The sequence below is a fragment of the Aedes albopictus genome, chromosome 2 (genome assembly GCF_035046485.1).
Source record: "Aedes albopictus strain Foshan chromosome 2, AalbF5, whole genome shotgun sequence".
NCBI classification, from domain to species: Eukaryota; Metazoa; Arthropoda; class Insecta; order Diptera; family Culicidae; genus Aedes; species Aedes albopictus.
Genome location: NC_085137.1, coordinates 41,914,534 through 41,939,300, shown reverse-complemented (window position 1 = coordinate 41,939,300; position 24,767 = coordinate 41,914,534). Strand labels below are relative to the sequence as shown.

Here is a 24,767-nt window from a genome sequence, read left to right as displayed (position 1 = left end):
CAAACATTTTGGCCACCCCCTGTACATACTAGAAATTTCTGCAGAGATTGGTCCAACATTTTCTCCTAGGATTTCTTAAGAAATTCTCGGAATTTTTCTAGGGATTCCTCTAAAAAATTCTATTTGGATTCCTTCAGGAATTCCTGGCGGGATTATTCAAGACAATCTTCCTGTGATCCTTTCAGAAGTTTCTCCGGTGATTCTTTCAGGAATTCCTTCAGAGATTTTATTCAGAGATTCTTCCAGAAATTTCTCATGGAATTCCTCCAGGAGCTTATATTGGCATTCCTCCGGGAATTGTGGCTAGGATTCCTCAAGCAACTCCTGCTGCGATTCTTGCAGCAATTTATCTTAGAACTTCTCCAAAAATTCTCAATATGGTACCTCCAGGTATTCTACTAGGGAAGTTCTAGAAATTCTTCCGGAAAATCTCCCTTGGATTTTTCTAAAAATCCCTTCGGTGATTCTTCCAGAGATTTCTTCAAGGATTTATCCAGGACTTCGTCCAGAGTTTCTTCCAGAAATTCCACAGAAGATTTCTCCAAGAACTTCTATTGCCCTTCCTCCATGAATTCCAGCTGGAATTCTTCAAGCAATCCCCATTAGAACTCCTTCAGAAATACTTCTAGGGAATTTTCCTGGCATACTTACTTGCTGCAATACTTCGAGAAATCCTCCTGAGATTTCCAGGCATCCTCCAGGCATTTTTAGGGGAACTAATTTTAGGATACCCCCGGTATTCCTGATTCTAAGAATTCCTCCAGATCAACTCCAGATATTCCAGCTAAGAATTCCTCCAGAAATTCTAACTGTGGAAATTTAGAAATTATGCTACGGATTCTTCTAGAGCTTTCTCCTGGCTTTTTTGCTGTGATCTTTCCAGGCAAACTTCCTGGAATTCTTGCAGAAATTTCTTTGATTCTTCTACCACGGATTTCTCCAAGCACTCATCCAGGAATTCCTTCAGAGATTTTATCCAAAGATTCATCCAGAAATTCCTGCATAAACTCCTTTTGGCCTTCCTTCAAGGATGCCTCAAACAAGTTTTCCTGCGGTTCTTCCAGCAATTCCTCCGTAAATTCTTACTAGAAAACGTCCAGAAATTCTTCTAGTGATTCCTATACGAATTTATCCTAGCATTGTGGCTGAAATTCTTCCGGAAAATCTTCCTGAGATTTCTTCAGAAATTCCTACTGCGATTCAATCAGGGCCTTTGTTATAAATTCTTTCAAAATACCTTTACCGGTTCTTGCAGGGACTTCTCTAGGTATTCCAAGGATTTTTTCTTTGGATTATCCCAGTCATTTTCTGTGTAGTTTCCTCCAGCAACTACTCCTAGGATTTATGCTGAGATTTCTACAATGATACATCCCAGAATGCTGCAAATAAAACCTCTTGAGATTTTTCCTGTGATTTCTTCAGCAGCTCTCCGGTGATTCCTCCAGGAATTTTTAACCAAGGATTCTCTCATAAGCTTTTCATGCTCTTCCTCCAGGAATTTCAGCTGAATTTCTCAAGATATTCCTGCTGTGGTTCTTCCAGCAATTCCTCCTAGGACTCCTCCTGAAATACTTACTAAAATACCTCACGGAGTTCTTCTGGGGATTCTTCTAAGAATTTCTCCAGGGATTCCTCCAAAAACTTGCTGGGATTATTCAAGGCAATCTTAATAGGAGCATTGCTTTCAGTGTTTCTTCCTGGAAATCTTAAAGGATTTTTTTCCTGGGATTTCTCTAAATATTTATCATTGGATTCCTCCAGGAATTCCTCTTGACTTTCATCCAGGAACTCCTCCTGGGGTTCCATAAGCGATTCCTGCTGCCTCTAATGTGTCAGCAATGCTCGCTGATACTTGGATACTTTCAGAAATGCATTTGATTCTTCCAGAGATTTTTCTTAAGACTCATCCAGGAGATCCTCTAGAGTTAATAAAGGATTGCTCTAGAAATTAATCATGATATTACTCCTGGAACTCCTCTGGGTCTTCTTCAAGGAATTCCAGCTGAAGAAATTCCAATATAAAACTCTAGAGGATTCCCTAAACGAATTTCGGGAATAGTTGGAATTTCCAGAGAAATTCCAGGAGGTATTACTAGAAAAACCTCTAGTGAAATCCTTTAGGGAAGTACGGGAAAAATTTATAATGAATTAGAAGCCACAGATTATAGCTAATTGACAAATTGAGAGATGGGTGGGATTCGAACCCACGACTCCGTGTTCGCTAGACCACAGTATGGCCATTTCTTTGCAAGTTCCTTCAGCATCACACACGAGATGCGACATGAGACAAGACACTTATCGTTCTTACAATCATCAAGAAAAGATTAAAATTGCCGGATACGGGCGTGATCTAGCCCATCTACAGGACAATGTCCAACTGACTGCGTTGATTTTCGTACGTTGTTCGTACACGTCCAAAAACGAAGAGTTCATCTCGGGACCCACGCTTTATTTCCCTTCCGGAGGAAGAACTCACATTGTTTTGTGAGTGGGATTCGATCCCAGGTCCTCGGCGTGATAGTCAAGTGATTTAACCATCACACCAGGTTCACTCCACAACTTCGAAAGTTCTAAGGTAATTTTGATGGAAATTTTTCCAGTTATTTCTTTTGGGATTTGTCGGGAAGTTTTCCATGAATTTCATAGGATTTTCTTCAAGCAAGCCCAGTTTAGAATTTCTGATTTTTCAATTCAGCAATTTTCGGAAGCAATAGGTATAACTAGAATTAAATCATAAAGAATTTCAAAAGTAATCACGATGAAATTGCCTGAGAAATTTGCAAAACTACTGGAAAAATTTTCTAAAATAATTTCAGAAGAATAGCTATTGAAATTATAAAAAAAATGAAAGAAATTAAATAAGTTAAATTCCAATGAAACTACCACAGAAATTAAAAAAAAAAACATGCTGAAGGAATTATTAACTTTTACAGTTTATGCTAACGTAACCCGAGTAGGTGGAAAAATCTGATGAACAGCATATTCAGCTATGATTGATTGAATTACTGAAAAGCAAAAACTGATATTGGTTTGATTGATATAAGAGGTAAAAGAACAGAAATAATAGCAAAATCTAATATGGTGAACTACTCAATAATAGCTCGTTAAGATATTACAAGATCAAAATAATAGCAAACAAGTTGTGCCACTTTTTTCTAGAAAAAAAAAATAAAAAAAATGTCAGCATGCAGCATCGAACCTACGACCTTAGGATTCACAGGCGGCGATGGTTACCACTCAACTGTGGCTCACTGTTGAAAATAACATGGGAACAAGAGCATGTGGTTCTTCGTTTCCACAGCTCAGAAAGGGGCACATGGCATTTCACTAACATTGAGCCATCTCTATGGGTGTATGTGTTCCATTTCGTGCAGAAGAGCTAAACTTGTTCTTATGTAGAAATTTTCAGCTATTTCAACGAAAACAAGAACTGACATCATATCACTTTGAGCTATTCGTGCGATATTCATTAGATTTTTGAATAACTCATCAAAATCACATCGAGCTATGACAGCAAAAAGTGTTTGATTTGAGATATGATTTAGATATTCTCGTCTACCCGGGAAGAACTTCACGACACACACGAGACGCGACATGAGACAAGACATAACACTTATCGTTCTTACAATCGTCAAGAAAAGATTCAAATTACCTTTACGTCGACCGGTTTCGGGCGTGATCTAGTCCATCTAGCCTAGGGCTAAAAATTCCGTGATACAGATAAAAAAAATCTTTCGAAGTAGTTGCAAAGGAATTCATTACCGGTGGAATTCCTAAAGAAAACATCAAGGCTTTCTTTTTTTAATTGGCTAAATGCAATCTCAAAATAAATTGCCGAAATATATTCTTTAAAAATTTTCACAAACATTCACAAAAAATTTCTAATAAATCCTCAAAGAATTTTCCGAAATCATCAAAGGAGTTCCTGAATAAAATTTTGAAAGAATTCCAGAAGTAATTGTCGTAGTATCACCGTGACAGAATTTTTAAAGAACCACCAAAGATTTTTTTTTTCGAATAAATTTTCGAAGGAAATCTTTAAGGAATTTGTCGAATCAATTTCCAAATGAATTACCGAAGAAGTTCCCACAGTAATAATCGAAGTTACCAAAATTTCCAAGGAAATTGCTGATAAAATTCCCAAATAAATTTTCAATGCAAGTAATATCGGGATTGCCGAAGGTATTCCAAAACTATCTGCTGCAGGAATTCCTTAAATAATTACAGAAGAAATTTTCTAAAGAATTTTCATTACAATTATTGGAGCGATATATAAAAGAATTTCCGAATAAATTTTCAAAGTTATTGCCGATAAAATTTTCAAAAGATGCGTGAAAGGTGTTTAGTGTCAATTTCTAAACATATTACCAAATAAATTCTTAAAGAAATTGCCGAAGGGGATCTTTACGTCTTTAAAAAGGTAAACGATAATACATACTTCCAACATGTTTACTCCGTGTATTTTAAACGTGAAATTAACTTCGAAAATTGTTGGTGATATTATTTATCAGCTTGTTGTCGCTATACTTAGTAAAAACATATTTTCAACTAAAGATGTTTTGAATGTCGCTTATAACCTTTTTTCTGAATCCTATTTCAAAAGATGTTTTCTGTTTTACTTGGGAAAGATATTTCCGAAGAAATTTGCCAAATCCAAAGGAATTTCTGAGAGATTTGCAAAAGCCTTAATTGAAATAAATTGCAAAACAATTTCTAAAATACAAATTCCATGTAATATACGCAATCAAGTTATCAAGTTTCCAAACCTCACATCAGTACAACGGTTTGGATTTTCCAAAAAAAACTGTTCTTTAATTTATATCGCGTTTAAATTTACGTTCTATTTTTTTCCGCGACGCAGTATATCATTATACTAAAAAATTGAGGGAGGATCGGTACTTCCTTTTACAAAAAAAAGCAAAATAACCTAGAAGCCACTGAAAATGGCACCCCCTAGGCACCCCCTAGGAAAAAATCCTAGATACGCCAATGGTCATAACGCAGTAAGTCTCCGTTCAAAGAATGCAAGAAAAATGTTTTTTTTTATATATATCGCAATTTCTCCATGTTTTTTGCCTCATAAACATTCCTTGGGTTATGCCACCGCATTTTTATATATAAAGATATAGATTAGGCTTACTTTTGAACCCAAAATATTCAAAATTTTCCCCTGGAAAAACCTGGAGCACTCAGGAAATTTTATTTTGAGTCATGAGTACAGGGTGAGAAATGTACGTAAAATACAATTGAAAACGTTATTTTCAATCTATATATATAAAAATGCAGTGGCATACGTGGGACCGCGCATAACTTGCGAACGGATGGTCCGATTTGGGTCGTCTAAGTTTTGTTCTGTTAGTTTTCACCCAAGGAAGGTTTATGAGACCAAAAACATGGGGAAATTACGAGTTTTTGAAAATCGGGTTCTCATACATTTTGAACGAAGACTTGGGCGCTTGGCTAAAGACTTGAAACGTCAAAAAATGCAGTAGGCAAGACAAAGTTTGCCGGGGACAGCTAGTTTTCAATAAAATCTGGATTGTTTGATTGTAAACTATTTTATTCCCAGGAACACCAATATGGTAGCGGTGGAGATCGATCCGGAAATGCTAACCGTAGCCACCAGCTACTTTGGTTTGACGCTGGACGACCGATTAAAGGTAGAAATCGCAGACGGAATCGATTATGTGGCGGACTGCGTTCAACAGAACCGACACTTCAGGGCCATCCTCTTCGACGTCGATAGTAAAGATCCAACGCTGGGCATGAGCTGTCCACCGCAAGCTTTCCTGGACCGGAAAGTGTTGGATAACACGAAGGCGCTGGTGGGCTCCGGTGGAATTTTCGTGCTGAATCTGGTCTGCCGGGATGATTCGCTGCGTGGGAAGGTCGTCGACGAGCTGAAGCAGGTGTTCAAGTACGTGCTTTCCTACAAGCTGGAGGAGGACGTGAATGAAATCTTCTACTGTGCGGATAACGCAGCTTTGGATAGTGGAGACAAGTGGCAGGTTGGTATGAAACAATCCGCGAAGGAGATCAACTCGTTGGCCAAAAAGTTCAAGCTAAGTCGGGACGACCTCGTTGATTTGGAGGAGTTTGTTGAGGGGTTGAAAATATAGTTTTCGTTTGGTTGACTTCTGAGAAAGGATTTCTTTTTATGCTCTTCGAACGAATCCATGGGCTTTAAATAAGCACATTACTTAGGTTTATTGGTTTCAACAATTATACTTCAACACGTTTTGCCACTCGCGTCTTTACTCACATTCCTGAAGCGGAAAATGTTAACAGCTTCGTCTCGTTCCTCGTTTGCAACGTTTTCGCTTCATGCTCGATTCTGTTTCTAAAAACTGCTAGTTAGTTTTCCTATAGGTTTCAATACGCTTCAAGCGTTTGAGATAATGTACGGGAGTGGGTGTTTCGTGTACCGAAACACCCGCGATGCAACACATAACAGTCTTAGGTTTAACTAGTTTTCGTATGACTGGATTACTACAATATTTTCTCTATCGGTAGATTAAGGTATAATAAGCAGCTAGAGAGAGGTATCCCTAGCGGTAAATGCTCTTAAGGTGGAGTGAGTTGAGTGATACCAGACCAAATTTTTCCAGAAAACCTCCAAGGATTGTTGGCTTTCCGCGTATAGTAAAGAATAACGCGGCAGCTACCATGGCATGATTCAACATAAAAAAGTCATATTACTTATCAAAGTGAATCCAGACCCAACGATACCTTCCCTTCTAACACACACTCCTTCCTGCAGCCTTTGAAGGAGTCGCAGCGGTAAACGCGGTCCTTCACATAACAAAGACCGGTAATAATATTCCTTCCCACAAGAGAGACTCTGAAGCGTGCACAGTGAAAATACTGGTCACTTCCAGTCAATTATTCAGTTGATTAATTGTGCAACTGTCATTGGTTCGGGTCAATCGCGGAGTAGCAACCATAGATATGAGCAGTCAGTCTAAGCAAAGCCAAAATACCTCCAAGGGTTCAATTTTCTTCTGGGAATTCTCCGCAGATTTTTTAAAATTCCTCTGAAGAATCCTTTTCTTACCAATTTCTTCTTGGATTGTCTTCATGGATTTTCTCGGAATTCCTCTATAAATTTCTGTTGATATTTCTACCAATGTTCTTCCATACAGTCTTCCATAGATTCTTTCCGGAGTTCCTCCATAATTTTCCAGGGGTTTTTCAGAGATATGTTTAGCTTTTAAGGATCTTTCAGGAGATTCTTTCCGTGACATCTCCATGGCTATACCTTCCAAAATTTCTATAGGGATTCTTTCCATGACTTCTTAGTAGAATTACTGGATATATCCTTGACAACATTTAAGATGGATTCGGTCCGAGATCTCTATAGAAACACCACCGGATTTATAGTGAAACTTCAAGAATGTTGCTAGAAATTCATGTAAAATCTTTGCAGCTATGTCATCTCGGTAGAAATCTAATGATTTCAGCTTGAAATACCTTTAAGTTAAATTTACAATAAAATATCTTCAGAAATACATTCCCGAGGAATCCGCTAATTGAAAACAGAAATGTTAGCTGTAACTTTGATTCTGTGAGACAGTCCGAAAAATGCTGCGATTTTCAAAGCGTTTAATGAAGCGTGTAAAGTGCTGCAGATTTCACTTCGATTACAAAAGCAAAGCTGTCTTGCGTTACAATTGCATATCTACTTGCAATGAAGCAAGTCCTTCAACAATTCGACAGCCAATTATTGTCCAGCATTCTTACATTAAGAATACCTACTGGATACCTCGCCCATCATTCCAGCTTAAGAGCATCTACCAAGTGTTATTTCTTCTGCGAGGAAACTCACGCCAACCGAATTGAAACATACGCATACAATTTGTTTAAAAAAGAAATTTAGATACAATAGCTATATTCCAATATAATGCATGCTTTTCTTCTATACAATTACTTCACATTAAAAACGAACAGTTTACTACTAAACGGAGCAGTGTTGTATTGTTGTGTGTGTTAATATCGATTCACACAAGTTCATTCTCCCAGCTTACTTATGGAACCTCAGCGCTCACCCGTTCGCATACGTTCTCTCCCAGGCATTCCACCACTCATGCACACGCTTTTAAAGCTCTTCCGGTTTATTATTATATTATTTATGTTGCTTTGCCCTAGCCCTCTCTTAGTCCGATCAGTCTATTTTATGTTTTAAGGAACAGCTCCTTCCCCACCAACCAGCTGGCTTCAAACCTCATGAACACTTCCTTCTATCCGTTTTTCTATCTCGGCCGCAACGCCAAAACTAAAACACCTTCCGGAATAACCTCCGAAAGCTTCCACCACCGCCGCTTCCGGAGATTTTCTTCTCGCTAGAGCCGTTGAACGAAACCGAAGTGTGCACCCGGTGGACATCCGATCCGTTGACCGAACCGTTGGTGTGGCGAGTCGTTTCCACTTCCGGACTTTCGGATTTGGATTTACGTTTGGTGGTGGTGACTTTGTCTTGACTAGAGGACTTTTTCAGCTTGTACCACGAGTGCTGGTTGGTGGCAGGAGCGGTGTCCGTGGACGTGGTGACGTCGTCCGCCGTGGGATGCGAGGGCGGTTCGTCTTCCGTCCGGGTCACGTTGTGCAAATTGATGTTGATCCGGACACTGCTACTTCCGGTACTGCTGGTGTTGCTACTGGCACTGCTTACATTTTGGCTGGGTGTGGATTTCTTGCCGGATTTTCGACTAGATCGCAAGAGGGATGATTTGAAAAATCCGGGGGATGATAGACGTCGACCCTTGCCGGATTTGGTCGTTGATTTGGAATCGATCGAAGAGGACGACGAAATCATGCCGTTGGTTTGATGGACCGTTTCTGACGTCGAGTCCGGAACGAACTCGTTGTAGGACAAATCCATTGCCGTGGGAATGATGAACTCATCGTTATCTTCTAGCAACGGCAACTCCTCTATACGATTGTTTTCGTCCGGTTTTGATTTTTCTGGTGAGTACCTTCGGGGCTCTGGAGCCGATTCCGTCCTAACCAGCTCGGCCTTGGCAACTTTGCCAACAGGGGATGGTTCTACCGAAGATGCTCTTTTAACTTTACCATTTCCGTTACTCTGTTGAACCATGGAAGGAGCAGAGATTTTCCTCTGCTTATTCTTCTTTCTCCTTTCGATCTTTCCGTTGTCCCCTCCACCGTTATCAGCAATCAACAAATTCTCGTACGTCCCACTTATGTTCAGTGCTTCCTCACTTGGTCGCTTCTTTTTCAACGTACCAACCGTTTGATCGCTGATCGTACCATCGATGGACCTCCTCCGTAACAACTTCCCCTTTACCGGCTGCTTCCCAATATCCATCTGTTCCAGTTCTCTGGCGATCTCATCTCGATCCGTACTCCTTCCACCCTTGGCACAGACTCGAATCATCGTATAGACAACCACAACCTGCATAACAAGAAACCCCCCAGCAACCAACGCAACATTCCACCAACTGAAAACGCCATCCCGAAAACTGAGGAAATCCTCCCGGAGCCGTTGGTTCTCCTCGCGCAGCTGGGCTTCGCTGTCGCGCATCCGCCGGTTCTGCTCCTCGATGTCGTGAAGCGTTTTGGCATAGGAGTTTTGCAGTTCTTCCACCTGCTTCCGGTAGCGGCGGCTCAGTTCCTCCAGGTACTGGCCGGAGAGGCTCATGTTGCGCTCCAGGGCCTGTAAGGGAAGAAAGTTGGGATTAGAATATGGAGAAATTTGGCAAAAACACGGGACATGAGACAAGCTGGTTTGATAAGGATTAGCTTTGAACACGTTTCCTCCAAAGTCAGGGGAATTCTTCTACTAAATCTTACATTAAGGGTTACCAAAGCTCAAAAATAGGCGCACCATTAGTTTGTAAGGGCTTCCTTTATAGCCTGAAGCAATGAAGTGTATAACACTTTTAAGGCCTTTACAGCAATTACAAGTTTGAGTTATAATCAGAAAATTCCAAAGACAAAGTCGGCAACGTCTATAAGCCGCTTGAAACGGTTCAAACTACTTTCTTCGAATATATAGCTGGTTGTTTCCAAGACATCCAAATCTCTCTGAAACTCCGACTTGCGAGGGACTAAAAGCTTGTGAGAGACATCTATATAAGCTATTTATGATCCTGAAAATTAGTGTTTATAAACATTGAATACGTTCTCCACTACAACCTCTCTAATTTTTTTTTCCAAAACATTGCTGCTTACTAATTGCTAACTTTCCGGTGGAATTTTCGGAGGAATTCCTGAACGAATCCCCTGAAAATATTCAGTAGAGTTCTCTGGATAAATTTTCCAAGAAATTCCTGTAAAAATTTGTACGAAATTTATGAAGAAATTTCCCGTAGAATCTCTGCATAGATTTTTGTTACTGGATAAATTCTTAATAAAATCTCTGGATGAATTCAAACTGGAAGCTTTGGAGGAACTCTCCAACGAAATTTTGGACAGGGATGATTCAAACTAGGAAATATTTTTAAGATCAGAAATTACGCTAACTTCTTACTTCTGCGTAAGCCCAAGGAATTGACAAGTATACTACAATAATGCAAGGGTGTAATACCTTTTGAGATTAAATCTTTCAGACTTCAAGTAAAAAAGGTTATGCCATTTTTACAGTTCCCAATACTAAGCTCTCAGAATTTCATTAAAAAATTCATTTTTTATCTCATAGCTTGCGGGTTGAATTAAGGTTCATTTAGAACTAAGCATAATCAGAAGCTAGTCTCCAAAAGCTCGGGAAAAGTTTTCTCGAAGTCTGGAAACAGCCTCTCCTGGTATCTGATAATTCTGAAATAAGCTTCACCCGATTTTTTTTTTTTTTTGAAAATACTTGTCTTCACTTTTAGTAGCTTTAGTAGAGGACCTTAAGTGTCTTCAGAAAAGTTTCTCAGGGAGCTTGGAAAAAGGTTTAGCTGAAGCCTAAAAAGCCCCTACTGGAGTCCGGAAAAAGGTTTTGCTGGATCTAGAAAGAGTTTCTCCCGAAGTTATGAAAAATCATCTTTAGAAGCTTTGGATTAGTTTCAACGAAAACCTAAAAAAAACAATTTTCCTTGGAAAGATCCTCTTTATTGGAACCTGGCAAAACTCATCCCAAATCTCGGAAAGAGCTTCTTTAAAAGCTTAGGAAAAGTTTCTCAATCTCTCGATAACCTCTGAATACCGAAGAACTTTTTTAAACGATGGAAAACTGTTCGAAAGCTTCTAAAGAACTTTTTACAAAATTTAGAGGATCACCCGAGGAACCACCTCTTGGGTATCTGTTGCAGATTTTCTCCTTTGAAAAAAAAAAATCACCTTTACAGCCTTGAGACGAGTTTCCCAGGAAGCTTCGAAAAAGCTGTTCAAAGAGCTTGAAAAGAGTCTCTCTGGAAGCCTCGTTTAGAACTCCGAAAAGGCCTCTAAAGGAGACTAGTGGGATTCCATACAGAAGCTTAGAATGAACAGGAATTCGCGAACAACTTCTTCTGAAGTTTGGAAGGAACTTCTCTTAAAGCTTGATAAGAACATTTTCAAAAGCTTTGAAAATGACGGGTCTCTCAATGAGCTTGAAAACTGAAAAAAGCCTCTCCCAGAATCTGGAAAAGCTACATAAAGAATTTCGAAAACTTAGCCCAGTGTCTAAATTTTTATGAATCGGACCTATTGAAGGTAACTTATCTCTTCTCCTTAGCCCAAAAGTACCCAGAAAAATACAAACACATTTGGCCATACACCTACCTTAATCCGGTTCGAAAGTCGCAGGAACACACTTTCCGGTTGGCCCTTCTGCGAACCCGCTGCAGCTGGAACGCCCGGCGTCGGTGTGGTCGTGGTGCTGGTCGTTATCGTTGGTATACTTCCCGATCCAGCAGCAACGCCATCTGCCATGTGTCCATGGTCCAGCAACAAGTTGTCCAGGTCTTCCATGCTGCTGGAACCGCTGTTCTGCTGCTGTTGGTCCAACAGACCAACGGAATCGTCTCGTTCTGGTGGAACTGGGTCCACCACTACGGTGGTGGTAGTTGATGCCGGTGCGGTTGGTTCTTCTGTGTTTCTTTCGGTGGTGGAATCACCATCTTTAGGAATGTTGAACATGTTAACATCATCCGAGGAAGGTGATGGTTGTTGTTCTGGATCTGGCGTTGGTTGGATAACTGGCTCTTCTACTATCGGAGTCGTTACAGATGGAATAACGGTTAGGGTCGGTTGATCATCGGTATCATTTTGGGGTTCGTCTTTTTCTACCGGAGTCGGCGAGGATGGCTCGGTAGATGTTGGCTTTTCAGGATTTGTATCAGAAGTATCATCAGGTTTCATGCGAGTTTCAATCAATCCTTGTTCGAACGCTTGCAAATTACAAAAACTAGCTAATACATTCGCTGGCAACCAGCTTAACAGACTTCGTTCAAAGTTATAACTCTCGCTCACTTGTTCACGCTTCAGGTTAAATCCTAGGAAATTGGCACATAGAAAATGCTGAGATTCGTCGAATGACGTACGGATTGATTTGATACTTAGTAGACTAGTTAATAGATTGTATTTGCAATTCAATGTCCGCTCCAGTTGGTTCCGGAGCTCCGGTGGACAGCTAACACATAGCGGCTGGAAAGCCAGCGAAAAGCAATACAAAGCAGGTTGCGACGGAACAACACCGGTACTACCTAACATAGGGTTGCTTTGGTCAACGGAATCGGTTTCATTGCGAAAACCGTCGTTTTCGTGCGTTTTTCCCAACGCCTCGGCCGCCTTTTTGACAATGTTCATGACAGCTTCGCCAGCGGATTTAAGAATATTTGCTTTCCTATTCTTCGAACCATCTCCGCCGTCCATGTTTTCCTCGCTGCCCAGAATCTCCTCTATCAGATCCAACCCATCAACGACGAGTTCACCTTCATCGTCATCCTCTCCATCTTCGCTCAAAGGAGGCGTGTTATCCGTTTCAAATGCTTCGAACTCTGATGTTCCGTAGACCCGAAACAACGAAACCGGACAGTAATGTTCCGAGTTATAGTGCGAGTGGATTTCCACTCGAACGAACTTTCCAAACAAATGCGGATGTAGATTGAAACTCTGAACGTCTCGTTCATCTTTGGCCGTGAACTGACCTACGTTTGACCAGTCTCTGGTTGGAAATCGATTACTTACCGAGACTGAAAACTCCTTCGGAGATGAAGAGAACAGCTCGAAGTTGGCCAACTCGACCCGTTCCGCCTGAATTGGTTCGCAAAGTTCCACAACAAACCAAATCTTGCTGGTGCAAGGGTTCAACAGGTATTCGTCCTTGTGGGACGTCAGTACCGAACCTGTACTCTGAGCTTCCGGATTGGAAGCAATGATCTTGGCTCCGCAATCTGGAGCGGCGTAATTTTTTGCTCGTAACTTTAACGGTGGCATTTTGTTGCCCGGGGGCTTCGAGTTGCGCTTCATGGCCGAGGCATTCACATTCTCCCCTTGTTTCTTCTCCGCTTCGGCCATCTGTTTTTGGGCCCACTCGGAGAACACGGGCATCGGATTTTCCTCGGCAGTCCCAGCTTGTTGGGGATCGAAAGTTACATTGGGAACCACTGGTTGAACAACTTCTGGTTGTTCCTCTCTCCTAATCTCACCTCCTCCTGCATCCTGGATTTTTTCCTCTGGCGAAGCCGCCTGCTCCGGAGCTGCCTGCATCGGAACATCCTCGGAGAGATCTTCTTCCGGGGGTTGCATCTGCTGATCGAGGGTAGCCTGCTGCTCCTCAGGCTCATCGTCGACAGAGCTGACCAGTTGGTGACTGATATTTTTCAGCGTTGCTTCAATATTTTCCTCCAACTTGGATTCGATATTGAGCTCGTTGGCCTGATGATCCACCAGTGTGATCACCGATGGCGTGCCAGGAATGTCTTGCAATCTGTAAATGGAAATAGGGAAAATAAGACATCAAATTAGAATAGGTTACCACAGCTTTTCATCTGTATCATATGCACATGACTTCGAGAAAGTAAAACCAAAATATCTCCAAAAATAGCATCGTTATCAATCGATAACGATCAATCTCCTTAATAAATTACGCTATCCTAAAGAATGGACTGCTGCCGAGTCCATCGAGAGGAAGTACACTAATGAACGCCTCGTTCGAACGAGAATCGATCATCGCTAATCACTAGACCAGCGTTCCGTTATCGAACAGCGCAATAGTTTTAAATTTCATCGATCATGCTCTTGAGTCTCGATAAGTCACAACCGCCATCTGCCATAAACCAGTTCTGGCTATTTTCGCGAAATCCAAAACGGAACCAATGCACGCATACGCACATTTTGTCGCCTTTGGCGACGGGTGGGTACACGAGAAGCCGTTCCAAAACGGATTCCTTGCGCTGTTGGTTGCAATGCTAAACTGCACGTGAGTGATCTAGCTAGAGCTAGATACTCCTCAAAGTAATACTACATATTTCTAGCTCACCAGTTAGCTATGCGTGAATGAACCTAGACCACACGATTGGTCACACTCAAGAAATATGTCTTCCAAGTCTCAACGACTAGCGAGAGCATGTGCGGTGCAGCACCTACGGCCAGTGGAGTACTATGTAGTCACACGTGATTCGTTTCAATAGAAAAATTTTGAAAGAGAAACCCTTTAGAATGCTTGCGAACACAGCAGGTGTCTTGTTTCCCGAGTAAGAGAATAGCACTGAGGACGGAAAAGGAGCTTCATACAATTCAATGGTAACGGTTTGCTGGACATACTCAATGGCACATAATCTATATGGTTTAGATTACTGTTTAAAACGAATGTTGTTTATCGTTCTGGTGCGCTGATTATAAACAATAGAAATACAACATTACGTTCTAATGTCGTCAATGCGCTTTTCAACAAAATGGATCATCCCTACGGAGGTAGTAATCATGCTGGTATGGCGAACTACTTAGAAGACTTGAATAGAAAACGTATGCGTTGTAATCAGTCGACAATCTAGATAGATAAGCCTGAACGTTGATCAAACGTATCCTTCGGACTTTAATCTTCCACGAACAATACCTAAACTCCCGAAAGATCACACCTTTTTAGGTAGTATAGTGTCCAATCTTCAACTAACGCAAGGAAGTAACCAGGGCAGCTCTCAATCATTGGAGGATTGGATTGCGTCAATCTGGTCTAACAACCGTAGCTATAGCTAGCTATGTATACAGATAAGTCTCGAATCTTTGTGCTTTGGTAACGGACGGGAAGAAAGAAACCCTCGTAACAGCAGTCTAGGACTGTACCTCATTCTAAAGTAACATTTTGTATGTATGTATTTTTGAGCGTAGCCGTTTTTGCGTAGGTGAGGTAGGTGCTCTCCTTCTGACTTCAGCTAGATTGAGAGACCCAAGCCCGTTCACCATGGTGATGTTAGCATTAGCATTAAGCGAGTCGCACAAATTCGTAGGTGGTACAGTCCTAGACCGCTGTTATGAGGGTTGCCTCCTTCCCGTCCGAACCAAAGCACAAAGATTTGGGACTAATCTCTGACTCTTAGACAAGACTGACGCAATCCTCCAATGGTCGAGCACTGTCCTGGCCACGTCCTTGCGACTGCTGAGGAATGGGAAAGGATGGTTAGTTTTGGACACCTATGAAAAATGTAGACAACTCTACGATCTCTCAGGCCTAGGTGTCACAGGAATTTGGGTGTTGTTAGTGGAAGGGTAAACTCCAAAGGATACGCTTGGTTAACGTTCAGGTACACCATTGTTAGACTGCTTCGAATCAGTTGTCTGCCCTATTCATCGGTTTCCTCGTCATCTTGTTGGCATTTGGTTGAATTACTAGATTCTTGGGTTGATAATCTGAAATATAAAATAATATTAACATCGTACATCAAATAAGCTACATAAATATTAGTGATACGCTCGCCACAGTTACATATTTTTAAAATATTATGTATATCGTACGATACATTTACCTGAATCCTGCTGAAATAAAATGTTAATTAGCAGTACATTGAAACACAAATACTACAAAACACAAGGAAAAGAGCATCAAACTTTGATCTTGGAATATTTAAAAATACGGTAAATATCAAGATCAAAATTTGATTTAGTAGTTACTAGTCTTCTTGAGAGTTGAAACAATAATGAGTCTTTATTCAAAATCAAAACTTAAGCTAACCTGCTTAATCTAGTACATAATTTCTGGAGAAGGCTGAAACGCATACATATCAATAGCCTATCGATCCATGCAACAGAACGATAGCCAATCCAAGGAAAGGAAAAGATAATTACGAAAAGGGGCGTTTACCATTCAATTAAGTAAACGTTCACACGTGGTTGCTTGAACTGTGCGCTGTTCGGTTAGGTCAGCGCTTCGAGTGGAAAGAAGGAATTGTGTGCATTTATGGGTATGAAATGTGATACGCGTACTCAGCATGAGTACGGTATGGGAAACAAGAGTGTTGCACAACTTGTGTGGTAAATCGAAGTTATTTAGGTGTGAATGACATGTCCCAGCATTGTTCGTGGGAACATGAGAGGAATGCACTTGAAGAAATGCAGGCGCATCAGTCCTGCATGTGAAAAACACCACTTTAAAAGATGTGGGAAAGACTGCTTGAAAACGGACAGTTGTAAACTGTCAAGATCAAATATTTATGATCTTTCAAAAACATGCTAAAGAATAATTCTTTACAGATACGATAATGCTACATTTGGTAGATCTTACACCGCAACGCACCATTCTAAGGTGATCTACCCACGTTACGGGGTGCCCGTTCACCATGGTGATGTGGCTCAAAAAGCTGTATGTATTGGAACCCAGCCAAACCTAAAGGAGTAGCCCCTTCAGGTTTGGCTGAAATTCGAGTTACTTCAGGTTACGCGGCCCCGGTGAGGTAGCCTGCTGAAACAACTCAACTACCAGGTAATAGATAGTACGCTGATCGCAAGAAATTTCTTGGCCTATCTCGATGCGTGGAAAATTCAGGCAAGAAATCGCTCAAGAAATAATAAAGTGTCGCTTTATTCCGGATCCTAGTACGGAGCTGAAACGAAACGTCAAATCAAATGGGGCTTGCTGTGTTAAATTTATTGACCATTGGGCACTGCACGAGATTCTCTCCTTCTCTTTCACTTTTACAGAAGTTTTGTAAACAACAAGGCCAAGAAACGTCAAAATCTTATACAAAATCAAAACAGTGCAGTGGCTTATTCCGGTCACGGAAAAATAATGCACTGAACGAAAATTACTTGAGCGATTCCGTTTGAAGTGCATACCTTCCATAAAGCGGTGTTTGCAGATCAGAAGAAATTTCTCAGCCTATCTTGATGCATGGGAAATTCCTTGCCTGATTCGCTCAAGAAACCGTTTTTCTTCGATCGCAGTACGCAGTTGCGAAGAAATGACAGTTCAAATGGCAGTCACCGTAGAAAGTTTCTGCCAAGAATCGGTCAAGAAGTTTCTTGAGCGATTCCTGTTAAACTCGAAACTGGGCTTAAAGCAAAAGCAGAGCAAACTGATTGATCCAACGGCAATGAACCAGGTAACGAACTATTGACAATGATTGGAAACTCGAATCTTGGAATGTGAGAACGTTGAATCGATCCGCCCATATGAGGATCCTGATTTGTAAATTCCAGAATTTCAGCGTGTATTTGACAGTTATCCATTGGATACGCTGGTTGGCTTGAACCTGGAGAACGTGAATTTCGAGTGGTGAATCTCATTGAAAGAAAGGAAACGGTATACAAGATACTGATTCCCTAACCTCGAACCTACCTGTTCAACAAGTGTAAATGTTTGAATTTTTCTGAACAAATAAGCTTGTAATAAGTAGAAAATGACTAGATAAACTATTTACATCATCGTCCATTTTTAAATTATTGTTTCCCTTTTTTTTGTAATCGTAAGCATTACGGTCGTTGAACAGGTGCAAAGCTAGGTTGCGAGAAGTCACAACAAGATACTGTCGCGTGTCCTGTTCAACAGACTGAGAATCTATATCCCTTTCGTGACGAACCAGCACAATTGTGCTGTTGAACGGTAACAGTTTTGCATATTTTTTTCATCTGTTTAGACTTTGTTCTATGTGATGTAAACTGTTTCAATAATTCAGCCATTACTTGCACTTGTATGTGTGCAAAAAAACTTTTGTTTACGTTGTCTGTGAGATTTACCACAACAATGTAAACAAAAAGTGGGCAAGAACCGTAAAACATGAAAAAGTTTTATCTGTCGCATATTTTTTATTTCCGATTTATCTAGGTAGTCAAAGCTAGAAATCGGAAGATAAAGAGTAGTTCTTTCAAATAAGGGAAAATAATTGCTGTTTTGTTGGGAAGTCTAAGAGTTCTGGAGAGCCAAAGTTGAGCAATTTGTATGGAAATTTCGCTTTTTTGCGCTCCGTCTCGAAAGGGATATACAGGGTGTTAGGTTCATGAGTGCAAACTTTTTAAAGGGTGATAGAGGACCATAAATGTTGAAAAAAATGTTCTACGCATATGGTCAAATCTCAACCGTTACGTAGTTATTGAACTTCCCATGTTTTTGACTCTTATTGCCTTAACTGGCAATAACTTGAAAATGGTTAAACTTATCGAAGTTTTTCTACCCTTTTTAGAAAGATTATTGAATTTTCTATCAAATGGCATCTTTGAATCGATTGGTTTAGTTAAATAGCTAAGTTTTCTAGCGCAAAATAGCTAAAAATAGTGTATTTTTATTGGTTTTTGTCAATTATCTTTGAAACATACGTAATACAGGTACTCTTCGATATAACGTATAAAAAAGTTTTCTCTTTGTACGTTATATCGAAGTGTACGTTATATCGAAGCAGAGAAAAATTTAATATTTTTTATGCTAGAATTGATGTATTCGACGTGAAAAAAATCCCAAATAATGATTTCGGTGAAATTCACAAAACCAATAATGAACAACTTGAGTTTTGACGAAAAAGTCATTTCGTTTTTTGTGCTTCGATATAACGTACATTTTGCTTCGATATAACGTACACACAATTTTTACCCAAATTGCGCTAAATCTGGGTAACAAGGCTAATGCTGCAACAAAACATTGATTTGAGTGATTTCGTAGTTTATCTAAGGATTATTCGTGGGAAAAATAAAATTTTTCAATGTTGTACGTTATATCGAAGCAAAATGTACGTTATATCGAATTCGCTATATCGAGGGTACGCTATATCGAGGGTACGTTATATCGAAGAATACCTTGTGGCCCCTATTACAATCTACAATTCGTTCTTTGACACCAAACTTCTAGCTCTTATCGTTTTCTTGCAATTTTGATTTAAATGTGCGGCACAATGCGCAAAAATGTGCTTTCCATGACAGTTGCTAATTTATGATTACGAAATTGCAAGAAAACGATAAGAGATAGAAGTTTAATGTCAAAGAACGAATTGTAGAATGGAACAAGGGCCACAACTTTGCCTAAGAAAGAATTTTAAATTATTATGCATTTTTCAAAGATAATTGACAAAAACAAATTAAAACACACAACTTTTAAGCTATTTGCTCTAGAAAACTTAGTTATTTAACTAAACCAAGCGGTTCAAAGATGCCATTTGATAGAAAATTCAATAATCTTTCGAATTAGGGTAAAAAAACTTCGATAAGTTTGACCATTTTCAAGTTATAGCCAGTTAAGGCAATAAGAGTAAAAAACATGGGGAGTTCAATAACTACGTAACGGTTGAGATTTGACCATATGCGTAGAACATTTTTTTTTCAACATTTATGGTCCTCTATCACCCTTTAAAAAGTTTGCACTCAGGAACCTAACACCCTGTATATAAAAATGAGTTTGAAGTCCCTTTGAGGCAACAAAACTCACGAACGGATGAACCGATCCACATGACCCTTGCACGGATCGATTCGTATTCATAACGGCTGTGTTTATATGCAAAAAAAGTGATGGAAACCATTTTAAAAAGTATGAAAATAGTGAAAATACTGATTTTATATTAGCCGAGAAGAAGTTCATAATGATCGAAATGAAATCAATCTAGAGTGTGTTGCTGCGATGACCCCAACAGTTGTCAAACCACCATAGCTTGGCAAGACAACGTTTGCCGGGACAGCTAGTCCTTGATAAAAACCGGTAAATTCGTGTTTGTTGCTTTCTTAGACTGTCCAGGCCAAAACATACTATATATCACGTGATTTCATGTCCACAGTTTCAAAACAATCCTTCTTGATAAGTCCTTCGTCGTTTAATACCATGGTTTTAGTGAGGGCCGAACAACGACCGATCAAATGTTCAACATGCGAATAATCCGGGTAGAGGTGAATGGCAAACCAAAAACAAAAGAACAACAATTTTTATTGTCATAACTTATTTTACTAATAATGAGTTCTTCATGAAGAGCTTAAAACAAAACCATATGTCAATAGTATAATATGATATCACATCAAAATATGCCATTTGCTTATCATTTATCAAATGATTTAAAAATTGGAAGAATAACTACTGAATGTCGTGGAATTATCGTGGCGCTATTATCGACTCTGATCACTACCTGGTGATGGTTAAACTGCGCCCAAAACTCTCCGTTATTAACTATGTAGAGTACCGGCGGCCGCCCCGGTACGATCTAGAGCGACTGAAGCAACCGGATGTCGCCACCGCATACGCGCAGAATCTCGAGGCAGCGTTGCCGGACGAGGGTGTGCTCGATGTGGCCCCTCTAGAAAACTGCTGGAGTACAGTCAAAGCAGCCATCAACAACGCAGCCGAGAGCACTATCGGGTACGTAGAACGGAGTCGACGAAACGATTGGTTCGACAAGGAGTGCAGAGCGGTTCTGGAGGAGAAGGATGCAGCGCGGGCGGTAATGCTGCAGCATGGAACCCGACAGAATGTGGAGCGATACAAACAGAAGCGGAATCAGCAGACCCGTCTCTTCCGGGAGAAAAAGCGCCGCCTGGAATAAGCGGAGTGCGAGGAAATGGAACTGCTGTGCCGTTCACAAGAAACACGTAAGTTCTACCAGAAGCTCAACGCATCCCGCAAAGACTACGTGCCGCAAGCCGAAATCTGCAGGGATAAGGACGGGAGCCTCCTGACGGACAAACGTGAGGTGATCGAAAGGTGGAAGCAACACTTCGACGAGCACCTGAATGGCGAAGAGAATGTAGGCACGGAGGACCAAGGCAGCGGAGAAAATGACTATGTTGGTGCAGCAGAGGACGGGAACGAACCAACTCCCACGCTGAGGGAAGTTAAGGATGCTATCCACCACCTCAAAAACAACAAAGCGGCTGGTAAGGACGGTATCGCAGCAGAACTCATCAAGATGGGCCCGGAAAAGTTGGACACCTGTCTGCACCAGTTAGTAGTCAAGATCTGGGAAACCGAACACCTACCGGAGGAGTGGAAGGAAGGGATAATCTGCCCCATCCACAAGAAAGGCGACAAGTTAATGTGTGAGAACTTTCGAGCGATCACCATTTTGAATGCCGCCTACAAAGTGCTATCCCAGATCATCTTCCGTTGTCTTTCACCTAAAGTTAATGAGTTCGTGGGAAGTTACCAAGCCGGTTTCATTGACGGCCGATCGACAACGGACCAGATCTTCACCGTGCAGCAAATCCTCCAGAAATGCCGTGAATACCAGGTCCCAACGCCCCAGCTGTTCATCGACTTCAAAGCGGCATACGACAGTATCGACCGTACAGAGATATGGAAAATTATGGACGAGAACAGCTTTCCCGGGAAGCTTATCAGACTGATAAGAGCAACGATGGACGGTGTGCAGAACAGCGTAAGGATTTCGGGTGAACTATCTAGTTCATTCGAATCTCGACGGGGACTACGACAAGGTGATGGACTTTCCTGCCTACTATTCAACATCGCCCTGAAAGGTGTTATGCGACGAGCCGGGCTCAATAGCCGGGGTACGATCTTCACGAAACCCGGCCAATTTGTCTGTTTTGCGGATGACATGGATATTATTGCTAGAACATTCGGAACGGTGGCAGAACTGTACACCCGCCTGAAACGTGAAGCAGCAAAGGTCGGACTGGTGGTGAATGCGGCTAAGACAAAGTACATGCTGGTAGGTGGGACTGAGCGAGACAGGACTAGCCTTGGCAGCAATGTTACGATAGACGGGGATAGTTTCAAGGTGGTAGAAGAATTCGTCATCCTCGGTTCCTTGCTAACGGCTGACAATAACGTGAGCCGTGAAATGCGAAGGCGCATCATCAGTGGAAGTCGTGCCTACTATGGGCTCCAGAAGAAATTGCGGTCAAAAAAGATTCCCCCCCGTTCACCAAATGTACCATGTACAAGACGTTAATAAGACCGGTGGTTCTCTACGGACACGAGACATGGACGATGCTCGAGGAGGACCTGCAAGCACTCGAAGTTTTCGAGCGACGGGTGCTAAGGACGATCTTCGGCGGCGTGCAGGAGAACGGTGGCGGAGAAGGATGAACCCAGCATCCAGAAAGTGGCCAAAGCCGGAAGGATACGGTGGGCAGGGCATGTTGCAAGAATGCCGGACAACAACCCTGCAAAGTTGGTGTTTGCTAACCATCCGGTTGGTACAAGAAGGCGTGGAGCGCAGAGAGCACGATGGGCGGACCAGGTGGAGCGTGATCTGGCGAGTGTTGGACGCGACCGAGGTTGGAAAGCTGGCAGTTGCAAATCGAGTATTATGGCGGCAAATTGTTGATACAGTATTATCATGAATTTAATGTTAACTAAATAAATGAAATGAATGAACTACTGAATGTCCTATTTTGCTATCATAACTAATTTTGCAATTGGCAAGATATTGTTGACCTCTTACGAGTTTGATGAACCATTGCAGTTTTGGCACTTATTAAGAACAACATAATGACAAAATTTGAATTTTGTTTATATACTAATGGTAACATTTGATATTTTTTGCAATTACATTCCATCCAGAAAACTTAAAAGATTTTTACTTTGTTATTGGAATAAACAACTTAATATACCCTTCTTTTGATTGACAAGCGAATAATTAATTTTGTTATTGTTCTGTTTTCAATAACTAGATAATGGTATATTTTGCAGTTTTTAACCCTCGAGCAGTCGCGTCTTTGACTACCTGCAGCAAGGCCGCGCTCACGCTGTGTACCACAAGCGTGCATTTTTCATGGTGCGTGTACTCAGTACACGACGCGACCGCTCCCGGGTTAACCTTATTTTTTTGTTCGTGTTTTGCCATTGTAATGGCAAAATTTGACATTCTTTAGTTATTGCATCGAACAGTGTCTGTTATTATTTTTGCCCTTTTGTCAGTAATTCTTTTTTAATGGTAAAACTTGCCATTCTTTTGTAATTCTCTTCTGCCCGGGAATCCCAATGAGAGTATATTACAGGTGGGGAAGAAGATATGATGGCTATGCATTAGTGAGAAGATAAAAAATAATCTAAAATAGTGACGTCACTATTTGACAGGCTTTCTTATGCGAGCTCGGTTTGCTTGTGACTTGATTTGCACCGGACACGGATCTCACGCACACGAAGAATCTTCTTCCACTCTCATAAGGATTATCCTATACAAACGTTGGGAGTATAACCTGCAGACTTAACATCTGCTCATTGAATATTGAATAATAAAGGATTATAACGAAATCGTAGTGTAGCACTACAAATGCATGTTAGAGGGAAGTGATGATTGCAATCGCTTGTTGCCAACAGATCGTGGAGTTCATTGCTTCTGCTCAAGTTCATGCGGATGTCGGAGTTTTGTTAGGATATAGCTTGTTGCAGAGGGTTCACACATTGGTGCGTGGATGTCAGGCGTAAGGTGATAGATTGTGTGTTGATTACTCTGAAGATGGTGCGGCATAGTTCGCTTGGTTGCATAACTGATGGGCGTTATATGATAGATTGATTTACACTGTGCTGTGGAAGTTGAAAGAAAAAGAAAAGAGGTATTTAACCCGTTTCTGGTTAAACTATGAACCCATCAATACACATGAGCTGCATATGTAGAGAAGAGGGAGAAAGTAAATGAAAAGATACAAAGTAGTAGGGACGGGCCGGAAATTGAACCCAGGACCTTCTACATATTAATAATTAGTAGCGAGCACTAGATCACCAAGTTCGTCTCATGAACCACAAGTTGTATCAGGTGTACAAAAAAGCAAATATTGTGAAACCTATAAAATAGGACAGACTATAGTGAACAGGTCACGTAGTGCGAATGTCGGAAGAAACAATTGCGAATCAGCAGGTAACCAGGAAGAGATCGGTGACTTCGTGGACAAACGAGAACGCCGTTGGACGTTGGTTAGACACAGATGAAGAAGGCTTGGGACACCTAAACATTCCAGAAACTGGAGGAACCCAAGTCCCCAAAGGAACGAAGATATACTCTCGCCGCTGGGATAAAGCTATATTGTAGTAAAGAAATATCATGATGCAGATTCACATCTTTTTATTACTATTGCTTTCTAGATTGCTCTTAACCATTTCCTTCCCACGACTTTGAACGACTATTTGCATACTAAAAAGCGTTCCCGAAAAAAGTGCTTGAACAAACGTTATTGCAAATTGGCCAAAATTTTCGGAATCATTAAAAATTTGTGTTGTTATAAATCAGTAGGTTTACATATAATTGTTAATTGAAGCAAGTAGTTAGTAGTTGGGATGACCTTATGAGATTACAACTATATTCTAAAGAATATTACATCATATTCATCTTTTTCCGTTTGTCCCGAGTTCGTCAAAAATCGATGGCGCTCTAGAGCAACCATGGTAAGTAGATTAACCCATACTATTATTTCCCTTGCCCCTCGTTCTCAAATGCAATGTCAGAATAGGTATATTCTGGATATGAAACTAGAACCCCACA

General features: G+C 40.9%; 2 protein-coding genes across 5 annotated transcripts in view; one reads left to right on the top strand and one right to left on the bottom strand.

Annotated features, from left to right (window-relative positions):
• Positions 1-6,145, top strand: part of LOC109427815 (eEF1A lysine and N-terminal methyltransferase homolog) — a 90,218-nt gene extending 84,073 nt beyond the window's left edge. The window contains exon 5 of the mRNA XM_062849539.1: positions 5,570-6,145. Coding sequence (XP_062705523.1) covers positions 5,570-6,119 — 550 coding nt within the window. The 3' untranslated portion in view covers positions 6,120-6,145. The remainder of the gene's footprint in view (positions 1-5,569) is intronic.
• Positions 6,146-6,188: 43 nt separating this feature from the next.
• The window catches only part of LOC109421318 (uncharacterized), a 77,578-nt gene continuing 58,999 nt past the window's right edge, over positions 6,189-24,767 (bottom strand). For all 4 annotated transcript variants that reach the window (XM_029871081.2, XM_029871082.2, XM_019695827.4 and 1 more), the window contains exons 3-4: positions 11,704-13,852; positions 6,189-9,673 (exon numbers count right to left, since the gene is read on the bottom strand). In XM_029871081.2, coding sequence (XP_029726941.1) covers positions 8,273-9,673; positions 11,704-13,852 — 3,550 coding nt within the window. In that variant the 3' untranslated portion in view covers positions 6,189-8,272. The remainder of the gene's footprint in view (positions 9,674-11,703; positions 13,853-24,767) is intronic.